At 50.2% G+C, this 22,286-nt stretch overlaps 1 protein-coding gene across 2 annotated transcripts; it reads right to left on the bottom strand.

The window, feature by feature from the left end:
* Nucleotides 1–4,836: 4,836 nt before the first annotated feature.
* LOC144606700 (DPY30 domain-containing protein 1-like) lies at nt 4,837–21,952 on the bottom strand. 2 transcript variants are annotated; one of them, XM_078423009.1, is made up of 5 exons: nt 21,493–21,952; nt 21,086–21,205; nt 7,341–7,427; nt 6,027–6,113; nt 4,837–5,163 (listed from the first exon to the last, which is right to left on the bottom strand). In XM_078423009.1, exons 1-5 carry the CDS (start codon nt 21,637–21,639, stop codon nt 5,158–5,160), a joined length of 447 nt encoding a protein of 148 aa, XP_078279135.1. In that variant the 5' UTR covers nt 21,640–21,952; the 3' UTR covers nt 4,837–5,157. The 2 variants fall into 2 exon arrangements, with proteins under 2 accessions (XP_078279135.1, XP_078279136.1); XM_078423010.1 differs by lacking the exon at nt 6,027–6,113 and having other exon boundaries at nt 21,493–21,948.
* Nucleotides 21,953–22,286: the final 334 nt, after the last annotated feature.

The raw sequence follows: 22,286 nt of genomic DNA, 5'->3' as shown, positions 1-22,286 counted from the left end.
GAGAGGAGAGGGGGGAGAGGAGAGGGGGGAGAGGAGAGGGGGGAGAGGAGAGGGGGAGAGGGGAGGGGAGAGGGGGGAGAGGAGAGGGGAGAGGACGGCGACGGCGACTACACTTCCGCTACGGGGAGAGGATGGGGGGGGAGAGGAGAGGGGTCTATTTTACTTTAAAATAAACAGCATTCTTTGTTGAGGGAGGTGGGAGGGAGGGGGAAGGGGGAGGGGGGAGGGGGACCTCCCCTTTTCCCAGTACCCCTCTTTCCCCGTTGGGCCCGTCCTCGTAGGGTTTCCATTGTAACCGGGAGGTGGGGAGGGAGGGAAGGGGGAGGGAGGGAGGAGGGAGGTGTGGAGGGAGGAGGGGAGGGGGAGGGAGGGGGAGGGGAGGGGGGAAGGGGGGGAGGGGGGAGTGAGGGGGTAGGGGGAGGGAGGGGGGAGGGAGGGGGAGAGGGGAGGGGGGGTAGGGGGGGAGGAGGAGGGAGGGGGAGGGAGGGGGGATGGGAGGGGGAAGGGAGGGGGAAGGGGGAGGGAGGGGGCTCTCCCACGTCACACGCTGAATACCGCGGGGGGGGGGGGAAGGGGGGTCTGCTCGAGTTCATCTCACAGGGGCATTGTGACATCACAATGAAGAATAAATCCGCACCGCAGCGCCCTCCTTCTGTCAAAACTTCGATAAATGAGGGGGGGCAGCACCTTTAGACCTCTGTAACTTAAAAAATATGCGTCCGAATTAAATAAAAATATCATTTTCCAGCAGCGAACCGCATGCTGATTAAGGCGGTTCAACAATCGTGGCGCTACGGTTCACCGTTTTGCCGGAATTGCCTTCAGCCGACATCAGTGGAATATATATACAAACAATTCCTCTCCGCACGACCCCTGTTGTCCCATTCCCCATTCTCAGCCCCCCCCCATTTTCTCTCCCCCAGACACACTCTTAGCATCAGTTAAAGGCCGGGGGGGGGGGGTGCGGGTGATCGGATCAGTGAAAAGTCCGGTGGGGGGGGGGCTTCGGGAGATCGCATCATTCAAAGGCCCGGGGGGGGGGGGGGATAGCGGGGAGATGTTCTCCCGGGTTTGGGAGAGAGGAGAGAAGCAAGGGGAGAGAGGAGAGGTGAGCCGGTGATCGCGGGCTTGCGCCGCTAACGGCGTCCATTGTTTTGGTGCGAGTGAGGAGATGCCGCGCATGCGTGTTGAGTACAGAGTGAGGAGATTCCGCGCATGCGTACTGACCGCATCCGCACCGCAGCGCCCCCCTTCTGTCAAAACTTCGATAAATGAGGGGGGGCAGCGCTTTTAAACCTCTGTAACTTAAAAGATATGCGTCCGAATTAAATAACAATATCATTTTCCAGCAGCGAACCGCGTGCTGATTAAGGCGGCACAAAAATCGTGGCGCTACGGTTCACCGTTTTGCCGGAATTGCCTTCAGCCGACATCAGTGGAATATATATACAAACATCGCTTCAAGATCTGAGTTATAGATAGATAGATAGATAGATAGATAGATAGATAGATAGATAGATAGATAGATAGATAGATAGATAGATAGATAGATAGATAGATAGATAGATAGATAGATAGATAGATAGATAGATAGATAGATAGATAGATAGATAGATAGATAGATAGATAGATAGATAGATAGATAGATAGATAGATAGATAGATAGATAGATAGATAGATAGATAGATAGATAGATAGATAGATAGATAGATAGATAGATAGAAGATAGATGTCTCGGGTTTCAATTTCGGGCCTCTGTTTTCAACCTCGTGTCTCGGGTTTGAATTTCGCGTCTTGGTTTTAAATTTCGTGTTTTGTTTTTCATTTTCATGTTTTGATTTAAAATTTCGTGTTTCGCTTTTAAATTTCGTGTCTCGGTTTTAAATTTTGCGTCTCGGTTTTGAAATGTTGTGTTTTGATTTTAAATTTAGTCCTGGTTTTGTCGTCGGGTAAAAGAAAATTTCGGCGATCTGCTACGACTTTGACAATCGCCGGCAGTCGCCTAAAAAATCGCCAAAGTGGGACAGGCCCTTTAATCGATGGTTGGTGCACGCTCGTTGGACTGAAGCCTTACATCTCTAAACTAAACTAGCGTGAACGGAGGGGGGTGATTGATTGTCAGCGTGGATTTGGTGGGCTGAAGGGTCTGTTTCATAGAAACATTGAAAAATAGGAGTAGGCCATTCCGCTCTTCGATATGATCATGGCTAATCGCCTAAAATCAGTACCTTTTTCTGGATTTTTTCCCATATCCCTCGATTCCTTTAGTCCTAAGAGCTAAATCTAACTCTCTTGAAAATATCCAGTGAATTGGCCTCCACTGCCTTCTGTGGCAGAGAATTCCACAGATTCACAACTCTCTGGTGAATACAAGCCCAGTCGACCCAATCTTTCATCATATGTCAGTCCCGCCATCCCGGAAATTAACCCAGTGAACCCACGCTGCAGTCCTCCAATAGCAATAATGTCCTTCCTCAAATTAGGAGACCAAAATTACACACAATACTCCAGGTGTGGTCTCACCAGGGCCCTATACAACCGCAGTAGGACTTCCTTGCTCCTAAACCCAAATCCTCTCGCAATGAAGGCCAACCTCAGCTTTCCTCAATGCCGGCTTATTTTCACTGAATAATGTACAAGCACACCCAGGTCTCTGTGGACCTCCCTCTGGCACCATTCAGATAATAATCAGCCTTCCTGTTCTTGCCATCAAAGTGGATAACCTCACATTTGTCCACATTGTACTGCATCTGCCATGCATTTGCCCACTCATCCAGCCTATCAGTCACCCTGCAGCCTCATAGCATCCTCATTGCAGCTCACACTGCCACCCAGCTTTGTGTCATCTGCAAAGTTGGAGATGTCACATTTAATTCCCTCGTCTAAATCGTTAATATATATTGTAAATAACTGGGGTCCCAGCACCGAGCCTTGCGGCACCCCACTAGTCACTGCCTGCCATTCTGAAAAGGATTACCGATATAAGGCAAACTGGTCTATAATTCCCCGTTTTCTCTCTCTCGTAAAAAGTGGGGTTACATTGACTACCCTCCAGTCCACAGCAACTGATCCAGAGTTGAGAGAACTTTGGAAAATGATCACCTCTGCATCCATGATTTCTTGGGCCTCCTCCTTGAGTACTCTGGGATGCAGACCATCATGCCCTGGGGATCTATCTGCCTTCAGTCCCAACAGTTTACCTAACAGTTTTCCTGACTAATGTGGATTTTCTTCATTTCCTCCCTCCCACTAGATCCTCGGTCCCCGAGTATTTCTGGGAGATTATTTGTCTTCCTTAGTGAAGACAGAACCAAAGTACTCATTTCACTGGTCTGCCATTTCCTTGTTTCCCATTATAAATTCACCTGTCTCCGATTGTAAGGGACCTACAGTTGGCTTCACTAATCTTTTTGTTTTTACATATATAAAGAAGCTTTTAGAGTCACTTTTTATATTCCCCGCAAGTTTTCTTTCATGCTCTTTTTTCCCCTTCTCAATTAATCCCTTTATCATCCTCTGTTGAGTTCTAAATTTCTCCCAGTCCTCCGGTTTGCTGCTTCCTCTGGCCAATTTATATGCCTTTTCCTTGGATTTAACACTATCCTTGATTTCCCTCGTTAGCCACGGTTGAGACGCCTTCCCAGTTTTATTATTTCGCCAGACAGGGATGAACAATATTTGGAGTTCATCCATGCGGTCTTTAAAATTTTGCCATTGCATCTCCACCGTCGACCCTTTAAGTATAACTTGCCCGTCTATCCTAGCCAATTCCCATCTCATACCTTCAAAGTCTCCTTTCATTCAGTTCAGGATCCTAGTGAATGAATTAACCATGTCACTTTACATCCTAATGCAGAATTCCACCATATTATGGTCACTGTTGCCCAAGGGGCTTTGCACAGATCGCTAACTAATCCTTCCTCATTACACAATACCTAGTCTAGGATGGCCTGTGCTCCAGTTGGTTCTTCTACATATTGTTTTAAAATACATTTTAGGAAATCCTCCTCCTCAGCGCTGCGACCAATTTGCGGCTGTATCTTTAAATTAAACCAGTGTGAATGGGTGATTGATGGTCGACGTGGACCCGATGGGTGGAAGTGCCTGTTTCCACGCTGTATCTCTAAACTAAACTTGTGCGAATGATCGACTGTCGGCAGGGACTCAGTCGGTGGAACGGCCTGTTTCCACGCTGAATATCTAAACTCAAGACGTGATCGTTAGTCGGTGTGGACTCGTTGGGCCTATGCTGTGATGTATCTCTGTGATGTATCTAAACACAAGACGTGATCGTTAGTCGGCGTGGACTCGTTGGGCCTATGCTGTGATGTATCATATCATATCATATCATATATATACAGCCGGAAACAGGCCTTTTCGGCCCACCAAGTCCGTGCCGCCCAACGATCCCCGTACATTAACACTATCCTACACCCACTAGGGACAATTTTTTTAATTTTTTTTTACATTTACCCAGCCAATTAACCTACATACCTGTACGTCTTTGGAGTGTGGGAGGAAACCGAAGATCTCGGAGAAAACCCACGCAGGTCACGGGGAGAACGTACAAACTCCTTACAGTGCAGCACCCGTAGTCAGGATCGAACCTGAGTCTCCGGCACTGCATTCGCTGTAAAGCAGCAACTCTACCGCTGCGCTACCGTGCCGCCCAGCTAAACTCATGCGAATGTGTGATTAGTGGTTGGCTCCGTCTCAGTCGTCCCAATGTCCTATTTCTGCACTGTTTCACAAAACTAAACTGGTGTGAACGCGATCAATGGTTGGTGTGGGCTCGGTGTGCCAGAAGAAGGGAGGGGAGACGAGTGAAGGGGCGAAATCTACCTTTAATGTCCTGGGGTGTGGAGGTGAGGGTTCTGGAGGTTGGGGTGGGGAGGGGTTGAGGTGAGAGGTGAGGGGTGGGGAGGTGAGGGATGAGAGGTGATGAGGGGTGGGGAGGTGAGGGGTGGGAGGTGAGGCTAAGGGTGGGGAGGTGAGGGGTGGGGAGGTGAGGGAGAGAGGCGACGGGTGAGGAAGCGGGGGGTGGAGCTTGGCTCCTGGCCTCAGCAATGTCCGCCCCCTGCTTCCGGATACTTCTATCCCTCCTCCTTCGCCTTGCGACTTTCCACGCGATTTCCCTGTTCCAATGTCCGGAGCTTCCTAATGCTGTGGGAAGAGGGGAGGGGGTATTAGACCAGGGGGAGCAGGAGGGATGGAGGTGGGGGGAGACAATGTGATGGGGAGACAGAGGAGGAGGTGGGGGAGATGAGGGAGGAAGAGATGGGGAGAAAAGGGAGGGGGATACAGGGGAGAGGGAGTGGGAGATGAGGGAGGGGATGAGGAAGTGGGGAGAGGGAGGGTGAGAGAAAGAGGTAGAGAGAGGGAGAGGGGGAGAGAAAGAAGTAGAGACAGGGATAGGGGAGGAAGGTGAGAGGAGAGTGAGGGAAGTGAGGTGGAGAGAGTGGAAGGTGAGGGGAGTGGGAGGGAGATGGGGGATTGGGGAGGGAGGGAGAGCTGACATTAGATGGGGTGCCTCTCCACCCTCTCTCTCCACATCCCCCACTTCCCTCCCCTCCACCTCTCTCCTCTTTCCCTCGCCACCCTCTCTCTCCCCCACCTTCCACCCTCTCCCCACCTCCCTCCCTCTCCTCCCACCTTCCACCCTCTCCCCACCTCCCTCTCTCTCCCCCACCTTCCACCCTCTCCCCACCTCCCTCCCTCTCCTCCTACCCCCCTCTACCCCACCTCCCACGCAACATCATCCCTCCCTCTATCTCCCCCTCCCCTCCCCTTCTATTCCCCCTCTCGATCCGTCTCTCTTTCCCCTCTCCCTCCATCGCCCTCATCTTTCGTCCGCTCCTCATCTTACCCCTCTTTCTACAAACCTTTCTCTACCCCCTCCTCTCTCCCCTCCACCCTTTCCATCTCTTGTCTGCTCCTCCCCTTACCCCTCTCTCTATCCATCCCCCTCTCTATCCATCCCTCTCTCTCCCCTTCGTGCTCCCCGCTCCCCTCCCCCCTCTCCTCACCTCCTCTGTGACAGTCTCCAGATCGGGCTCCCCCTCCCAGATGGGGGGTGCCAGACTCGATGGGCTCGCATGCAACGCCTCCGACTCCTGAGTGGGCAGAGCACAGGGAGGAGTCAGCGAGGGACGGGGAGAGAGAGAGAGGGAGAGGGAGGGATGGTGAAATATAGTGAGGGTGATAGAGAGGGAAGGTGAGAGAGACGGAAGTTGACAGAGAGATTGGGGCAGAGAGAGGGGGAGAGATAGGGGAGGAAAGGGGAGGGGAGGATGGGAGGTGGATGGAAGATGGAGGGGGAAGGCAAGGGAGAGGTGGAATGAGAGGGGGAGGAGGAGGGGAAGGTGTTGGGGTTGGGGTTGGGGAGGGGAGGGAGCGAGAGCGCGGGCATGAGGGAGGGAGGGGGAGAGAGGGTGAAAGAGAGAGGGAGGGTGAGAGGGGTAGGTGAGAGAGGAGGGCAAGGGTGGAGGGTGATTGAGTGGGAGGAAGGCAGAGAGTGGGTGGGTGGGCAAGAAAAGGTGAGAGAGCGTGCAAGAGGGAAGGAGGAAGTGAGGGTGAGAGAGGGGGTGAGAGAGGGGGTGAGAGGGAGGGGGCAGCAGAGATGAGGGGGGAGGCAGATGGGGAACAGGAGCGGGGGGAAGGCGAGTGGGGGGAGGTGCGAGAGGTGGGGAGGGCATGGGTGTGAGAGGGAAGGGTGAGGGAGGAGAGGGCATGAGGGGGAGGGCGAGAGAGGGGGGGAAATGGGGGAGGGTGAGTGCGGATTAGAGTGCGGGTAGGGCGAGAGGGGGAAGGCAAGGGAGGGGGTGGGGGTGAGGGAGGGGGTGGGGGCAAGGGAGGGGTGTGGGCGAGGGAGGGGGTGGGGCGAGGGAGGGGGAGGGGGCGAGGGAGGGGGTGGGGACGAGGGAGGGGGTGGGGGCGAGGGAGGGGGTGGGGACGAGGGAGGGGGTGGGGGCGAGGGAGGGGGTGGGGGCGAGGGAGGGGGTGGGGGCGAGGGAGGGGGTGGGGACGAGGGAGGGGGTGGGGGCGAGGGAGGGGGCGAGGGAGGGGATGGGGACGAGGGAGGGGGTGTGGGAGAGTGGAAGATGGAGGGCAAGAGGAAGAGAGAAGGGAGGGCGAGAGTGAGTGAGGGGAAGAGGGAGGGAGAGGGAGGTGGAGAAGGAGGGAGAGAGAGAGGAAGGGAGAAGGTGAGCAAGAGGACGAAGACGAGAGAGGGGGAAGGCTAGAGAGAGGGAAGGCTAGAGAGAGGGATGGTGAGAGAGGGTGAGGGTTAGGACAGGAGGGGGTGGAGAGGGTTATCCCCACTCTCCCTTTCACTCACTCACCACGGACGTCCATTCAGCGCCCGCAATTTCTTTGGGAGTGCTCGGCCTGGAGCTGGGCTGGTCCCCGGCAGCGGCCTCCTCGGTCAGCTAAGGGAGAGAGGGAGGGAGGGAGGGAGCGAGCGAGCGAGCGAAGGAAGGAGGGGAGGGGAGGGGAGGGAAGGAGCTAGCGAAGGAAGGAAGGAATGAGGGAGGGAGAGAAGGAGGGAGGGCGGGTAGCGAGAGATAGATAGATAGCACTGTCAGTGCATGGAGCGATGGGACGTTGGGGTTGGGGAGGAGGAAGGACGATCCCTGGGAGGGTGAGGACCCCCAGAAGATATCCCGTCAGAGGGACTTGCCTGGTTTGTGGAGACCACATTGAATGATGTACAGTAACGTTGCAAATGGGGGGACAATTGTAGACAATTTACCCACACATCTGTTAAAGTTCTTTTCTTAACCGGTTGTTTTATAACTACCAATTGTTTACGACCTTTTACAGCGCTTGTTTTCTCTAGACAAGCAACAATGCAACAAAGTTAGTGGTAAAACAGTAAAGTCTTTATTATACCAGGCGGGAGTGGGGAGGTCAGAACGGCGTGTGTCCAGATACCTACAGCTCACCTCGTGCCCCACTCTCTCTCCAAAGCCTGTCCCATTTTTCAGATTTTTTCCACGGATAACACCCGACCTGACCAATCTTCGCTCTTATCCCACACACAGAGGCCTGCTTGAGTGCCTCTTGCTGGATGTTCGGGTGCCACCATGTTTCTTTGGTCATCCTTACCATTCCCTCCTTTCCAGCATGAGTAAGGGAGTGTGTGTAGGTTAACAGTACAGGTAAGAATGCATCAGGTACATAAACTTGTCCAAGAGGGGTGAGCCAGAGGCCCGTTGGGGTATCAATGGCACAGCCCTCTTGTTTCCAGAGGCGTCCCCCTGTATTAACTTAATGGCAGAGCCGTTCTGTTTGTCAAAACTCTTTGTTCAGAGGGGACAATATTAAGGGAGTGGGAGGCCGACTCACGGGCAGCAGCGTCAGCGAGGGCATTTCCTTTAGAAACCTCATCTGTGCTTCGTGTGTGTGCACGACATTTAATAATGGCTAATCAATGTGTGAGAGTTGGGCCCTGTAACATATGACACATAAAGGGGTGCCGGAAGATGTTAAAAAGCCTCTATGCAGCCAGAGTTCTCCAAAATCGTGGGCAACGCCGAAGGCATATTGAGAATTGGTATAGATGTTAAGTGTCTTTTGTTGGCCCAGAATGCACGCCCTAGTGAGAGCATAAAGTTCTGTCTGCTGGGCACAGAGAGCGTTTTAGAACCGGCCCCGTTGTCTGCAATTATCGCAAGCCCGAGTTCGGTGTCCATTTTCGGGGATCAGAGAGGATCCATCTACAAACCAATTGCAGTCTGTCTGTTTGTGAGAAGTATCATGTCGGTCCTGTCGGTCCTGTCGGTCCTGTCGGTCCTGTCGGTCCTGTCGGTCCTGTCGGTCCTGTCGGTCCTGTCGGTCCTGTCGGACTGTGGTCAATAGCTCATTTGCCAATGCACAGTCATGAAGTGGTTCTTCGCGATGTTCGGGCGGCTCTGTAAGAAATGCTGAAGGATTATTTGTGGTGCAATGATGGAAGGTAAGGTATGGGACGCTCAGGAGGGTTACTTCATAGCGGCCTAATCGGGTTGAGTCAAATATTTAGTCTGTCCTGTGTTAAGCAGGGCTGCAACACAATGAGTGAGGGACCAGCATTCCGGCAGGCAGGTTTGCCACTGCAAACGGGTGGTTTTAAACTAAATAGAAACATAGAAAATAGGTGCAGGAGGAGGCAATTCAGCCCTTCGAGCCAGCACCGCCATTCATTGTGATCATGGCTGATCATCCACAATCCGGAACCTGTGCCCAACTTCTCCCCATATCTCTTGATTCGACTAATCCCTAGAGCTCTATCTAACTCTCTCTTAAATCCATCCAGTGATTTGGCCTCCATTCCCCTCTGTGGCAGAGAATTCCACAAATTCACAACACTCTGCGTGAAAAAGTTCCTTATCACCTCAGCTTTAAATGGCCTCCCATTTATTCTAAGACTGTGGCCCCTGGTTCTGGACTAGTGCTGTACCTAATGCTGTACCTAGTACTTTAAATATAGTGCTCTACCTGGTGCTGTAACTGGTGCTGTATCTAGTGCTCTACCTTTAGCTGTACCTGCTGCTGTTGTTGGTGTTGTATCTGCTGGGGCTGGGGGGGGGGGGGTGTCAAATGGGATAGTCAAGGATGGATTTAAAGGGAAAGAGAGTAAAGGGATAGTTAATGTCCCCAGAATTAACAGGAAAGAAAGCTGACAAAGGGATAGGAGAGTATGGCCAAGTATAATAGGAATCGATGTGAAAGGTGGAATGAGTAAGGAATTAAAAGTATTGTATATGAATGCGCGAAGTATAAGAAGTAAAGTAGATGAGCTTGAGGCTCAGTTAGAGATTGGTAGATATGACATTGTGGGGATTACAGAGACGTGGCTGCAGGAGGATCGGACCTGGGAACTTAATATTCAGGGTTATACATCCTAGAGAAAGGAGAGGCAGGTGGGCAGAGGAAGTGGGGTAGCTCTGTTGCCGAGAGTCGAAATTCAGTCCCTTGCGAGGGGGACTTGGGGACTGACGAGGTAGAGGCACTGTGGATAGATTTGAGGAATTGTAAAGGTAAGAAGACACTAATTGGAATTATCTACAGACCCCCAAATAGTAGCCCGGATGTAGGGTGTAAGTTGCAGCTGGAGTTAAAACAGGCATGTAACAAAGGTAATGCCACTGTGCTGATGGGGGATTTCAATATGCAGGTAGACTGGGAAAATCATGTTGGTTCTGTACCCCAAGAAAGAGAGTTTATAGAGTGCCTCCGAGATGGATTCTTAGAGCAGCTTGTAATGGAGCCTACTAGAGAAAAGGCAATTCTGGAATTAGTGTTGTCCAATGAACCAGATTTGACAAGAGAACTCGAGGTAAAGGAACCAATTGGAGGTAGTGATCATAATATGATTAGTTTTAATCTGCAATTTGAGAGGGAGAAGGTTAAATCGGAAGTGTCAGTGTTGCAGTTGAACAAAGGGATGAAGGCTTGAAGGCACGAGAGAGAAGCTGGCCAAGTCTGGCCAAGGTCGACTGGAAAAGGATCCTTGCAGGAATGATGGTGGAACAGCAATGGCAGGAATTTCTGGGCATAATCCGGAAGATGCAGTATCGTCCAAAGCAAAAGAAAGATTCTAAGGGGAGTAGGAGGCAACCGTGGCTGACAAGGGAAGTTAGGGATGGAATAAAACTAAAAGAAAAGATGTATAACACAGCACAGAGTAGCAGGAAGCCAGAGGATTGGGAAACTTTCAAAGAACAACAGAAGGTAACAAAACGGGCAATACGGGCTAAAAAAATGAAGTATGAGGGGAAGCTGGCCAAGAATATAAAGAAGGACAGTAAAACCTTCTTTAGATATGTTAAGAGAAAAAGATTAGCAAAGACAAATGTGGGTCTCTTGAAGGCAGACATGGGTGAAATTATTATGGGTAACAAGGAAATGGCAGAAGAGTTGAGCAGGTACTTCGGATCTGTCTTCACTAAGGAATACACAAACAATCTCCCAGATGTACTAGAGGACAGAGGATCTAGGGGGATAGAGGAACTCAAAGAAATTTGCATAAAGCGAGAAATAGTATTGGGTAGACTGATGGAACTGAAGGTTGATAAATCCCCAGGGCCTGATGGTCTGCAGCCCAGGGTACTCAGGGAGGTGGATCTAGAAATAGTGGACGCATTGATGATCATTTTCCAATGTTCAATGGATTCAGGATCAGTTCCTCTGGATTGGAGGATAGCTAATGTTATCCCACTTTTCAACAAAGGAGCGAGAGAGAAAACGGGGAATTGCAGACCATTAGCCTGTCATCAGTGGTGGGGGAGTCAATTATTAAAGAGGTAATAATGGTGCATTTGGATAGCAGTAAAAGGATAAGTCCAAGTCAGCATGGATTTATGAAAGGGACATCGTGCTTGACTAATCTTCTGGAATTTTTTGATGATGTGACAAGTAAAATGGATGAAGGGGAGCCAGTTGATGTAGTGCATCTAGACTTTCAGAAAGCCTTTGATAAGGTCCCACACGGGAGATTGGTGAGCAAAATTAGAGCACATGGTATTGGGGGTTGGGTGTTGACATGGATATAGAATTGGTTGGCAGACAGGAAGCAAAGAGTAGGAGTAAACGGCTCCTTTTCAGAATGGCAGGCAGTGGAGTGCCGCAAAAATTTACCATATATATTAATGATTTGGATGAAGGAATTAGAAGTAACACTAGCAAGTTTGCAGATGACACAAAGCTGGGTGGCAGTGTGAACTGCGAAGAGGATGTTAGGAGGTTGAAGGATGACCTGGACAGGTTGAGTGAGTGGGCAAATGTATGCAGATGCAGTATAATGCAGATAAATGTGAGGTTATCCACTTTTGTACAAGGAGGCAGATTATTATCTGAATGGTGTCAGGTTAGGTAAGGGGGTGGGTGTCCTTGTACACTGAAAGTTGGCATGTAGGTACAGCAGGCAGTGAAGAAAGCTAATGCCTTCATTAGCCTTCATAACGAGAGGATTTCAGTATAGGAGCAAAGAGGTTCTTCTGCAGTTGTATAGGGCCCTGGTAAGACCACATCTGGAGTATTGTGTACAGTTTTGGTCTCCTAATTTGAGGAAGGACATCCTTGTAATTGAGGCAGTGCAGTGTAGGTTCACAAGATTGATCCCTGGGATGGCGGGACTGTCATATGAGGAAAGAATGAAAAGTCGAGGCTTGTATTCACTGGAGTTTAGAAGGATGAGAGGGGATCTTAGAGAGGCATATGAAATTATAAAAGGACTGGACAAGCTAGATGCAGGAAAAATGTTCCCAATGTTGGGGGAGTCCAGAACCAGGGGCCACAGACTTAGAATAAAGATGGAGGCCATTTAAAACTGAGGTGAGAAGGATTTTTTTTACCCAGAGAGTTGTGAATTTATGGAATTCTCTGCCACAGAGGGCAGTGGAGGCCAAATCACTGGATGAATTAAGAGCGAGTTAGATAGATCTCTTGGGACTAGTGGAGTCAAGGGATATGGGGAGAAGTTGGGCACAGGTTACTGATTGTAGATGATCAGCCATGATCACAATGAATGGCGGTGCTGGCTCGCAGGGCCAAATGGCCTCCTCCTGCACCTATTTTCTATGTTTCTATACTGCCACCGGTTGGTGCAGGGTAATATTGGAAGCCGCAGTAGCAGCTGCATGTAGCCCTGGTAAAATCTGTGTGCGTGGAGGCTATAGCCCCTCCCCCAGATAGACAAAGAGAAGTCGAGTCAGAAGAAGATAGAGAAAAGGCCGAGAAATGTATGGCGGCTTGAGGAGCGCTTGAGGCCAGGGGTTCTGGCCTGCTGCTGGCTGTGCTGATCAGGTGTTTTCACGAAGCTGGGCATTGATATGGTGTCTCCGGAGGAATCCGGAATCACCAGGTTGTGTAAAGAGGGGTGAATCGGCCCAGGTCGGAAACGAACTTTAACACGTCCTTCAAATTACATTGTGCATTGGGGGTATTTATTCACAAAATGCTGGAGTATCTTAGCAGGTCAGGCGGGAGAGAAGGAATGGGTGACGTTTCGGGTCGAGACCCTTCTTCAGACTGATGTCAGGGGGGCGGGACAAAGGAAGGATATAGGTGGAGACAGGAAGATAGAGGGAGATCTGGGAAGGGGGAGGGGAAGAGAGGGACAGAGGAACTATCTAAAGTTGGAGAAATCAGTGTTCATACCGCAGGCTGAACAGGCGAAATATGAGGTGCTGTTCCTCCAATTTCCGGTGGGCCTCACTATGGCACTGGAGGAGGCCCATGACAGAAAGGTCAGACTGGGAGTGGGAGGGGGAGTTGAAGTGCTCAGCCACCGGGAGATTAGGTTGGTTAAGGCGGACTGAGCGAAGGTGTTGTGTGAAACGATCGCTGAGCCTGCATTTGGTTTTGCCGATGTAAAGAAGTTGACATCTAGAGCAGCGGATGCAATAGATGAGGTTGGAGGAGGTGCAGGTGAACCTCTTGTCTCACCTGGAAAGACTGTTTGGGTCCTTGGATGGAGTTGAGGGGGGAGGTAAAGGGACAGGTGTTGCATCTCCTGCGGTTGCAGGGGAAAGTGCCCGGGGATGGGGTGGTTTGGGTAGGAAGGGACGAGTGGACCAGGGAGTTATGGAGGGAATGGTCTCTGCGGAACGCAGAAAGGGGAGGGGATGGGACGATGTGGCCAGTAGTGGGGTCCCGTTGGAGGTGACGGAAATGTTGGAGGATGATTTGTTGGATACGCTGGCTGGTGGGGTGGAAGGTGAGAACGAGGGGGATTCTGTCCTTGTTACGAATGGGGGGAGGGGGAGCAGGAGCGGAGCTGCGGGATATAGAGGAGGCACTAGTGAGAGCCTCATCTATAATGGAAGAGGGGAAGCCCCGTTTCCTGAAGAATGAGGACATCTCTGATGCCCTAGTGTGAAACACCTCATCCCGGTCGCAGATGCGGCGTAGACGGAGGAATTGGGAGTAGGGGATAGACTTTTTGCAAGTGTCAAGGTGGGAAGAGGTGTAGTCCAGATAGCTGTGGGAGTCAGTGGGTTTGTGGTAGATGTCAGTCACTAGTCTGTCTCCTGTGATGGAGATGGTGAGATCCAGAAACGGTAGGGAGATGTCGGAGATGGTCCAAGTATATTTAAAAGCAGGATGGAAATTGGAGGTGAAATGTATGAAGTCAGTGAGTTCTGCATGGGTGCAGGAGGTAGCACCAGTGCAGTTGTCAATGTAGTGGAGGCGGAGGAGAGTGTTAGTAGATGGGGATTGGCTGGTTCTATGGTCGAGGAAGGAACGGAGGGTTTCACGACCATCCTTGTGGGGGATGGAAGTGTAGAGTGACTGTACATCCATGGTAAAGATGAGGGAGTGGGGGCCTGGAAACCGGAAGTTATCGAGGAGATAGAGAGCATGTGAGGTGTCTTGGACGTAGGTGGGGAGGACAGAATCCCCCTTGTCCTCACCTTCCACCCCATCAGCCAGCGTATCCAACATTTAATCCTATAAGAAAATAACTGCAGATGCTGGTACAAATCGAAGGTATTTATTCACAAAATGCTGGGGTAACTCAGCAGGTCAGGCAGCATCTCGGGAGAGAAGGTATGGGTGACGTTTCGGGACGAGACCCTTCTTCAGACTGAACATTCAAACATTTAATCCTCCAACATTTCCATCACCTCCAACGGGACCCCATTACTGGCTACATCTTCCCATCTCCTCCCCTTTCTGCGTTCCGCATAGACCGTTCCCTCCATAACTCCCTGGTCCACTCGTCCCTTCCTACCCAAACCACTCCCTCCCCGGGCACTTTCCACTGCAACCGTAGGAGATGCAGCACCTGTCCCTTTACCTCCCCGCTCAACTTAATCCAAGACCCAAACAGTCTTTCCAGGTGAGACAGAGGTTCACCTGCACCTCCTCCAACCTCATCTATTGTATCCGCTGCTCTAGATGTCAACTTCTCTACATCGGCGAGGCCAAACGTAGGCTCGGCGATCGTTTCGCTCAACACCTTCGCTCAGTCCATCTTAACCAACCTGATCTCCCGGTGGCTGAGCACTTCAACTCCCCCTCCCCTCCCAGTCTGACCTTTCTGTCATGGGCCTCCTCCAGTGCCATAGTGAGGCCAACCGGAAATTGGAGGAACAGCACCTCATATTTCGCTTGGGCAGCTTGTAGCCCAGTGGTATGAACATTGACTTCTCCAACTTTAGATAGTTCCTCTGTCCCTCTCTTGCCCCCCTCCCCCTTCCCAGTTCTCCCACTGTCTTCCTGTCTCCACCTATATCCTTTCTTTGTTCCGCCCCCCTGACATCAGTCTGCAGAAGGGTCTCGACACAAAAAGTCACCCATTCCCTCTCTCCTAGATGCTGCCTGACCTGCTGAGTTACTCCAGCACTTTGTGATACCTTCGATTTGTACCAGCATCTGCAGTTATTTTGCTACACAAGCTGCTAGAGGAGGTCTTTGTGGCAGGTACCATTGCAACATTTAAGACACATTTAGACAGGCACATGGGTTGGACAGCTTTTGACAGATAAGGGCCAAAAGCAGGCAGGTGGGAAGAGTGTAAGAGTGGGACCTGTTCATTGGTGTGGGCAATTTAGGTTGAAGGGCTGTTTCCACATAGTAAGACCCTATCACTACATGACCCTTTGACAATTCACAGTAGTATGTAGTCCTAGTATGTAGGCTGGTGCTAATCTACGGGGGATCGCTGTTCAGCAGTTTACAATTTTTACCAAAACCAATTATCCTGCAAACCTGCACATCTTTGTATTGTGGGAGGAAACCGGATGTGCGATCTTGTACATTACAAGGAGTGACCTTTCCAGGAATAATGTTGCTGACAAGACGGGGTTGCAAAAGCTATGTGTCTGAAGTTCAGTATGGTGTCAGCCGACTGCAGAGCAATGTAACCACTGCAGTTTTCACCCTGGACTGCTGTATTCAAAGGGCGCCAATCACCCTGTGAGGATAAGAAAGCTTATCAGCAGTGTCTTCTGCGGTCTGTTCTGTAAAAGTGTTGGTCCAGTGTCTCTCGTCTGTGTCTCGCTCGTCATGTTCAGTCTTCTGTCCTTTAGTTACAGTTCCATAGTTCAGTTTTTAGTTAAGCTCTGCAGAAATTGTAAGGCTTTGCTCTGATGCCGTGCTTGAATAAAAAGTTTTAAAACGCCATTACTGGACTCACCAAATCATTGATAATCAGTGATGCTACAGCGAAGCACGCAGATAAATTCCACACGGTCACAGGGAGAACGTACAAACTGTAACCTGCGTCTCTGGCGCTGTAAGGCAGCAACTCGACTGCTGCGCTACTATGCCGCCCAATTCCTTTCACGATTTTGTACGTCTCTATAAGGTCACCCATCATTAGTCAACAGAACCACCCTACCAACAACTAGAGAGCAGTCCTGAGCTACTATCTACCTCATTGGAGGCCCTTGGACTATCTTTGTTTGGAATTTACTGGACTTTATCTTGCACTAAACATTATTCACATTCCCTTTAGCCTGTCGACAGAACTGCAGATGCTGCTTTAAATCGAATGTAGACACAAAATGCTGGAGTAACTCAGCGGGACAGGCAGCATCTCTGGTGAGAAGGAATGGGTGGCGTTTCGGGTCGAGACCCTTCTTAGAAACATAGAAACATCAAAAATAGGCGAAAAAGGAAGGTCATTTGGCCTTTGATATGATTATCAATGCCATTCAATATGATTATCTAAAATCAATACCCTGTTCCTGTTTGTTCCCCATATCCCTTAATTCCTTTAGCCCTAAGAGCTAAGTAGAAACAAAGAAGAAACATAGAAAATAGGTGCTGGAGCCAGCACCGCCATTCATTGTGATCATGGCTGCTCATCCACAATCAGTAACCCATGCCTGCCTTTTCCCCATATCTCTTGATAGCCCCTAGAGCTCCATCTAACTCTCTTTTAAATTTATCCAGTGAATTGGCCTCTAATGCCTTCTGTGGCAGAGAATTCCACAAATTCACAACTCTCTGGGTGAAAAAGTTTTTCCTCATCTCAGTTTTAAATGCCCCCCCCCCCCCCCCCCCCCCACTTTATTCTTAGACTATGGCCCCTGGTTCTGGACTCCCCCAATATTGGGAACATTTTTCCAGCATCTAGCTTGTCCGGTCCTTTTATAATTTTATACGTTTCTATAAGATCCCCTCTCATCCTTTAAAACTCCAGTGAATACAAGCCCACTCTTTCCATTCTTTCCTCATATGACAGTCCCGCCATCCCGGGGATTAACCTCGGGAACCTACGGTCCACTGCCTCAATAGCAACTGCCACTGCTCAAATTAGGAGACCAAAACTGCACCCAATACTCCAGATGTGGTCTTACCAGGGCTCTGTACAACTGCAGAAGGACCTCTTTACTCCTATATTCAAATCCTCTAGTTATGAAGGCCAACATTCCTTTAGCTTTCTTCACTGCCTGCTGAACCTGCATGTTTACTTTCAGTGACTGGTGTACAAGGACACCCAGGTCTTGTTATACTTCCCTTTTTCCTAATCTGACACCATTGAGATAATAACCTGCCTCCTTGTTCTTGCTGCCAAAGTGGATAACCTCACATTTAACTACATTATACTGCATCTGTCCAATCACTCAACCTGTCCAAGTCACCCTGCAACCTCCTAACATCCTCTTCGCAGTTCACACTGCCATCCAGCTTTATGTCATCTGCAAATTTTCTAGTGTTACTTTTAATTCCATCATTCAAATCATTAATATATATTGTAAATAGTTGCGGCCCCAGCACCGAGCCTTGCGGCACTCCACTCGCCATTGCCTGCCATTCTGACAGTGACCCGTTTATTTCTACTCTTTGTTTCCTCTATCCATGTCAATACCCTACCCCCAATACCATGTGCTCTAATTCTGTCCACTAATCTCCTGTGTGGGACCTTATCAAAGGCATTCTGAAAGTACAGATATACAACATCCACTGGCTCTCCTTCATCCATTTTACTTGTCACATCCTCAAAAAGTTCCAGAAGATTAGTCAAGCAGGAAGTCCCCTTCATAAATCCATGCTGACTTGGACCAATCCTTTTACTGCTATCCAAATATACCATTAGTACTTCTTTAATAATTGATTCCACCATCCTCCCCACCATCCTCCCCATGTCAGGCTAACTGTTCACAATTCCCCGTTTTCTCTCTCGCTCCTTTCTTCAGACCTTTTATCCTACACTGTGAACAGCCTGGTTTTAATCATCTATTGTATTCCCGCTGACTGGTCAGCACGCGACAAAAAGCTTTTCACTGTACCTCTGTACACGTGGCAATAATAAACTGAACTGAAAACTGAACTCAAACTCGTGCTTCTGAGTTCCAAGGAAGAAATATCAAGATTTCCCCACCCTCGGGACTCTGCGTCTACCCGATCTATTCCTCTCATGATTTTGTACATCTCAATCAGTCTGATGAAAGTCCTCGACACGAAACTTCTCTCCGGAGATGCTGCGTCCTACTGAGTTACTCCAGCATTTTTTCACACAGAGTGGTGAATCTGCGGAATTCTCTGCCATAGAGGGTAGTTGAGGCCAGGTCATTGGCTATATTTAAGAGGGAGTTAGATGTGGCCCTTGTGGCTAAAGGGATCAGGGGGTATGGAGAGAAGGCAGGTACAGGATATTGAGTTGGATGATCAGCCATGATCATATTGAATGGCAGTGCAGACTCGAAGGGCCAAATGGCCTACTCCTGCACCTATTTTCTATGTTTCTATCTTGTGTCTATCGTCGGTGTTAACAACCATCTGTAGATCCTCCCTACACACATCACCCCTCATGTCCCGCTGAGTTACTCCAGCATTTTGTGTCTATCATCGGTTTTAACCACCATCTGTAGATCCTCCCTACACACATCACCCCTCATGTCCCGCTGAGTTACTCCAGCATTTTGTGTCTATCATCGGTTTTAACCACCATCTGCAGATCCTCCCTACACACATCACCCCTCATGTCCCGCTGAGTTACTCCAGCATTTTGTGCCTATCAACGGTTTTAACCACCATCTGCAGATCCTCCCTACACACATCACCCCTCATGTCCCGCTGAGTTACTCCAGCATTTTGTGTCTATCATCGGTTTTAACCACCATCTGCAGATCCTTCCTACATACATCACCCCTCATGTCCCGCGCTCCAAGGATCAATACAAAGATCTCCCTACCCTGGGGTAAAAGTCTCTGTGTGGCTACCTGATCTATTCCTCTCATGCTCCTCGATAGGATCACCCCTCATTCCCCTGCCAACCAAGGAATAAAGTCCCAGCTTAACTATTTGCCATATGTATTAATGATTTGGATGAGGGAATTAGAAATAACACTAGCAAGTTTGCAGATGACACAAAGCTGGGTGGTGGTGTGAACTGTGAAGAGGATGTTAGGAGGTTGCAGGGTAACCTGGACAGGTTAAGTGAGTGGGCAGATGCAGTATAATGTAGATAAATGTGAGGTTATGCACTTTGGTGGCAGAAACAAGGAGGCAGATCATTATCTCAATGGTGTCAGGTTAGGTAAGGGGGAAGTGCAGTGAGATCTGGGTGTCCTTGCACACCAGTCACTGAAAGTTGGAGTGTAGGTACAGCAGGCAGTGAAGAAAGCTAATGGCCTTCATAACGAGAGGATTTCAGTACAGGAGTAAAGAGGTTCTTCTACAGTTGTAAAGGGCCCTGGTAAGACCACATCTGGAGTATGAGGAAAGATTGAAAAGACTAGGCTTGTATTCACTGGAGTGTAGAAAGATGAGAGGGGATCTTATAGAAACATATAAAATTATAAAAGGACTGGACAAGCCAGATGCAGGAAAAATGGTCACAGTCCAGAACTAGGGGCCACAGTCTTAGAATAAAGGGGAGGCCATTTAAAACTGAAGTGAGAAGGAATTTTTTCACCCAGAGAGTTTTGAATTTGTGGAATTCTCTGCCACAGAGGGCAGTGGAGCCCAAATCACTGGATGAATTTAAGAGAGTTAGATAGAGTTCTAGGGGCTAGTGAAATCAAGGGATATGGGGAGAAGGCAGGCACGGGTTACTGATTGTGGATGATCTGCCATGCTGGCTTGCACGGCCGAATGGCCTCCTCCTGCACCTATTTTCTATGTTTCTATGTTTCTGCCCAATCTCTCCCTTAAGTCCTGGCAACATCTTCGTAAATCTTCTCTGCACCCTTTTCAGCTTGACATGATGAAATAACATGGTGCTCAGAACTGCACACAAAACTCTAAATGTGGAATCACCAACGTCTTATACAAGTGCAACATGATCTTCCAATTACAAAATACTCTGACTGATGAAGGCCAATGTGCTGAAAGCCTTTTACTTACCTACTTACCTGTGAAAGGCACTTTCATGGAACTATGTACCTGTACTCCTCGATCACACTAGTCTACAACACCCTCCAGATCCCTACCATTCACTCTGTAGGTTCTGCCCAATTTAGATGTCTCAAAAGGCAACACCTCACATTTCACTATATTAAATTCCATCAAACATTCCTCAGCCCACCTGCCCATCCGATTGAGATCCAAAAGATAGTAGTGAGAAAGATGGAAGAGAGGAGGGAACGGGACACAAAGCCTCGCAAGTGATAGGTGGATACAAGTTGGGAAAGGGCGCAGTTTGCTTGGCAGATGGGTGTATAAAGGCCAAAGTTTAGTTCAGTTTAGTTTATTATTGTCTCGTGTACCCAGGTATGGTAAAAAGCTTTTTGTTTATCGATTGCTATCCAGTCAGCGGAAAGAATATACATGATTAAAATCAAGCCGTCCACAGTGTACGGATGAAGGAGAAAAGATATAACATTTAGTGCATGATAAAGGCCGGTTCAAGATAGCCTGCCCAACCTCTATCGGAGGCTCAGGCCCTCGAGTCCTGGCAACATCCTTGTATGTCCAGGCACCATCCTCGTTGGCGGGGAGCGGAGCTGGGTGGAAGGGGAGAGCAGTGTGGGGAGGGGCTGCTGAGGCAGGATCATAAGATCATGTGATAGAATTAGGCCATTCGACCAATCAAGTCTACTCTGCCATTCAATAATGGCTGATCTATCTCTCTCCTAACTGCATTCTCCTGCCTTCTCCCCATAACCTGTGACACAGGGTGGGGGGGATGGAAGGAAAGGCCACTCACCAGCTTGGCCTTGTATTGCTGTTGGATCTCCTCCAGCTCCTCCTCGAGCTGCTGCTGGATGAGCCGCTCCTTCAAGTAGGCATCCATCTCCATGCCCAGCTCCGCCTCTGCCTCCTTGTCCTGGAGCAGCGGGGAGGGAGAGAGAGCACAGGGTTAGTTCAGGGAGGGGGGGGGGGGGTTAGGTGAGGTCGGGGGGCAAACAGAAAGATGGGGGGAAGATGGCATCAGTGAGGGGGGGGGAGGAACGTGTGGGATAGGTGATGGGGAAGGTGAGGGGGAAGGTGAGGGAGAAGGGGGGGACAAGGGGGAGAGGAAGGAAGGGGTGGTGAGGGGGAGGGGGAAGGTGAGGGGAAGGGGGAGTGGGGTAGGGAGGGATGAGGGTGGGAGTACGAGGGGGAGTGGTGTACCTGTCTCTGCAGCTCCAGGTTGTCGTTGTACTTGTACAGCCAGTGGGCCAGGTAGTCGATGGGGTCCAGGGGCCGCCGCTCAGCCACCTCCGCCAGCCCCTCCGTCAGCCCCGAGCCCAGCACCTCCCGCAGGTAGTTGGAGTCCATGTTGGTCACTGGTCACCTGGGGAAGGGGGGAGAGGGTTGGAGGGAGAGTGTGGGGGGGAGAGGGAATGGAGAAACGGAGAAAGGGAGAGAGAGAAAGGAAATGAAGTGGAGGGAGAGGAAGGAAGAAAGAGAGGGAGAGGAAGGGAGGGAGAGAAAGAGAGGGAAAGAAAGAGAGGAAAAGAAAGGGAGCGAGAAGGGAGAAAGGGAGGGATGAGAGGAGAAAGGAGAGAGATAGGGAGAGGGTGAGGGAGAGAGGTGGATGGAGGGACAAAAGGAGTTGGAAAGAGGAAAGTGGGGAGAGGAGGTTGAGGTGGTGTGAGGATGGGGAGGGGGTGGGGTTGGGTGGGAGAGGGGGAGGGGGAGGAGTGGGAGTGGGGGGTTGAGTTAGGTGAGGGGCAGGGGTGGGGAGGAGGGGAAGGGAGTGTGGGAGGGGGAGTGGGTCGGAGGGAGGGTGGGGAGAGGGAGGGTGGGGAGAGGGAGGGGGAGGTTGAGGTTTCGGTGTGAGGATGGGGAGGGGTGGGTGGGAGGTGAGGGGAGTGGGAGTGTGGGGGGTTGGGTTAGGTGAGGGGCAGGGGGAGGGGGAGTGGTGTAGGTGGTGAGCGAGGGGGAGGATGCGGTGGTGAGGGAGAGGCTGAGGGGGAAGTGAT

This window comes from Rhinoraja longicauda, chromosome 27 (assembly GCF_053455715.1).
Source record: "Rhinoraja longicauda isolate Sanriku21f chromosome 27, sRhiLon1.1, whole genome shotgun sequence".
Lineage (NCBI taxonomy): Eukaryota > Metazoa > Chordata > Chondrichthyes > Rajiformes > Arhynchobatidae > Rhinoraja > Rhinoraja longicauda.
The sequence above is the reverse complement of the archived record's forward strand: the minus strand, read 5'-3'. Positions and strand labels throughout refer to the sequence as shown.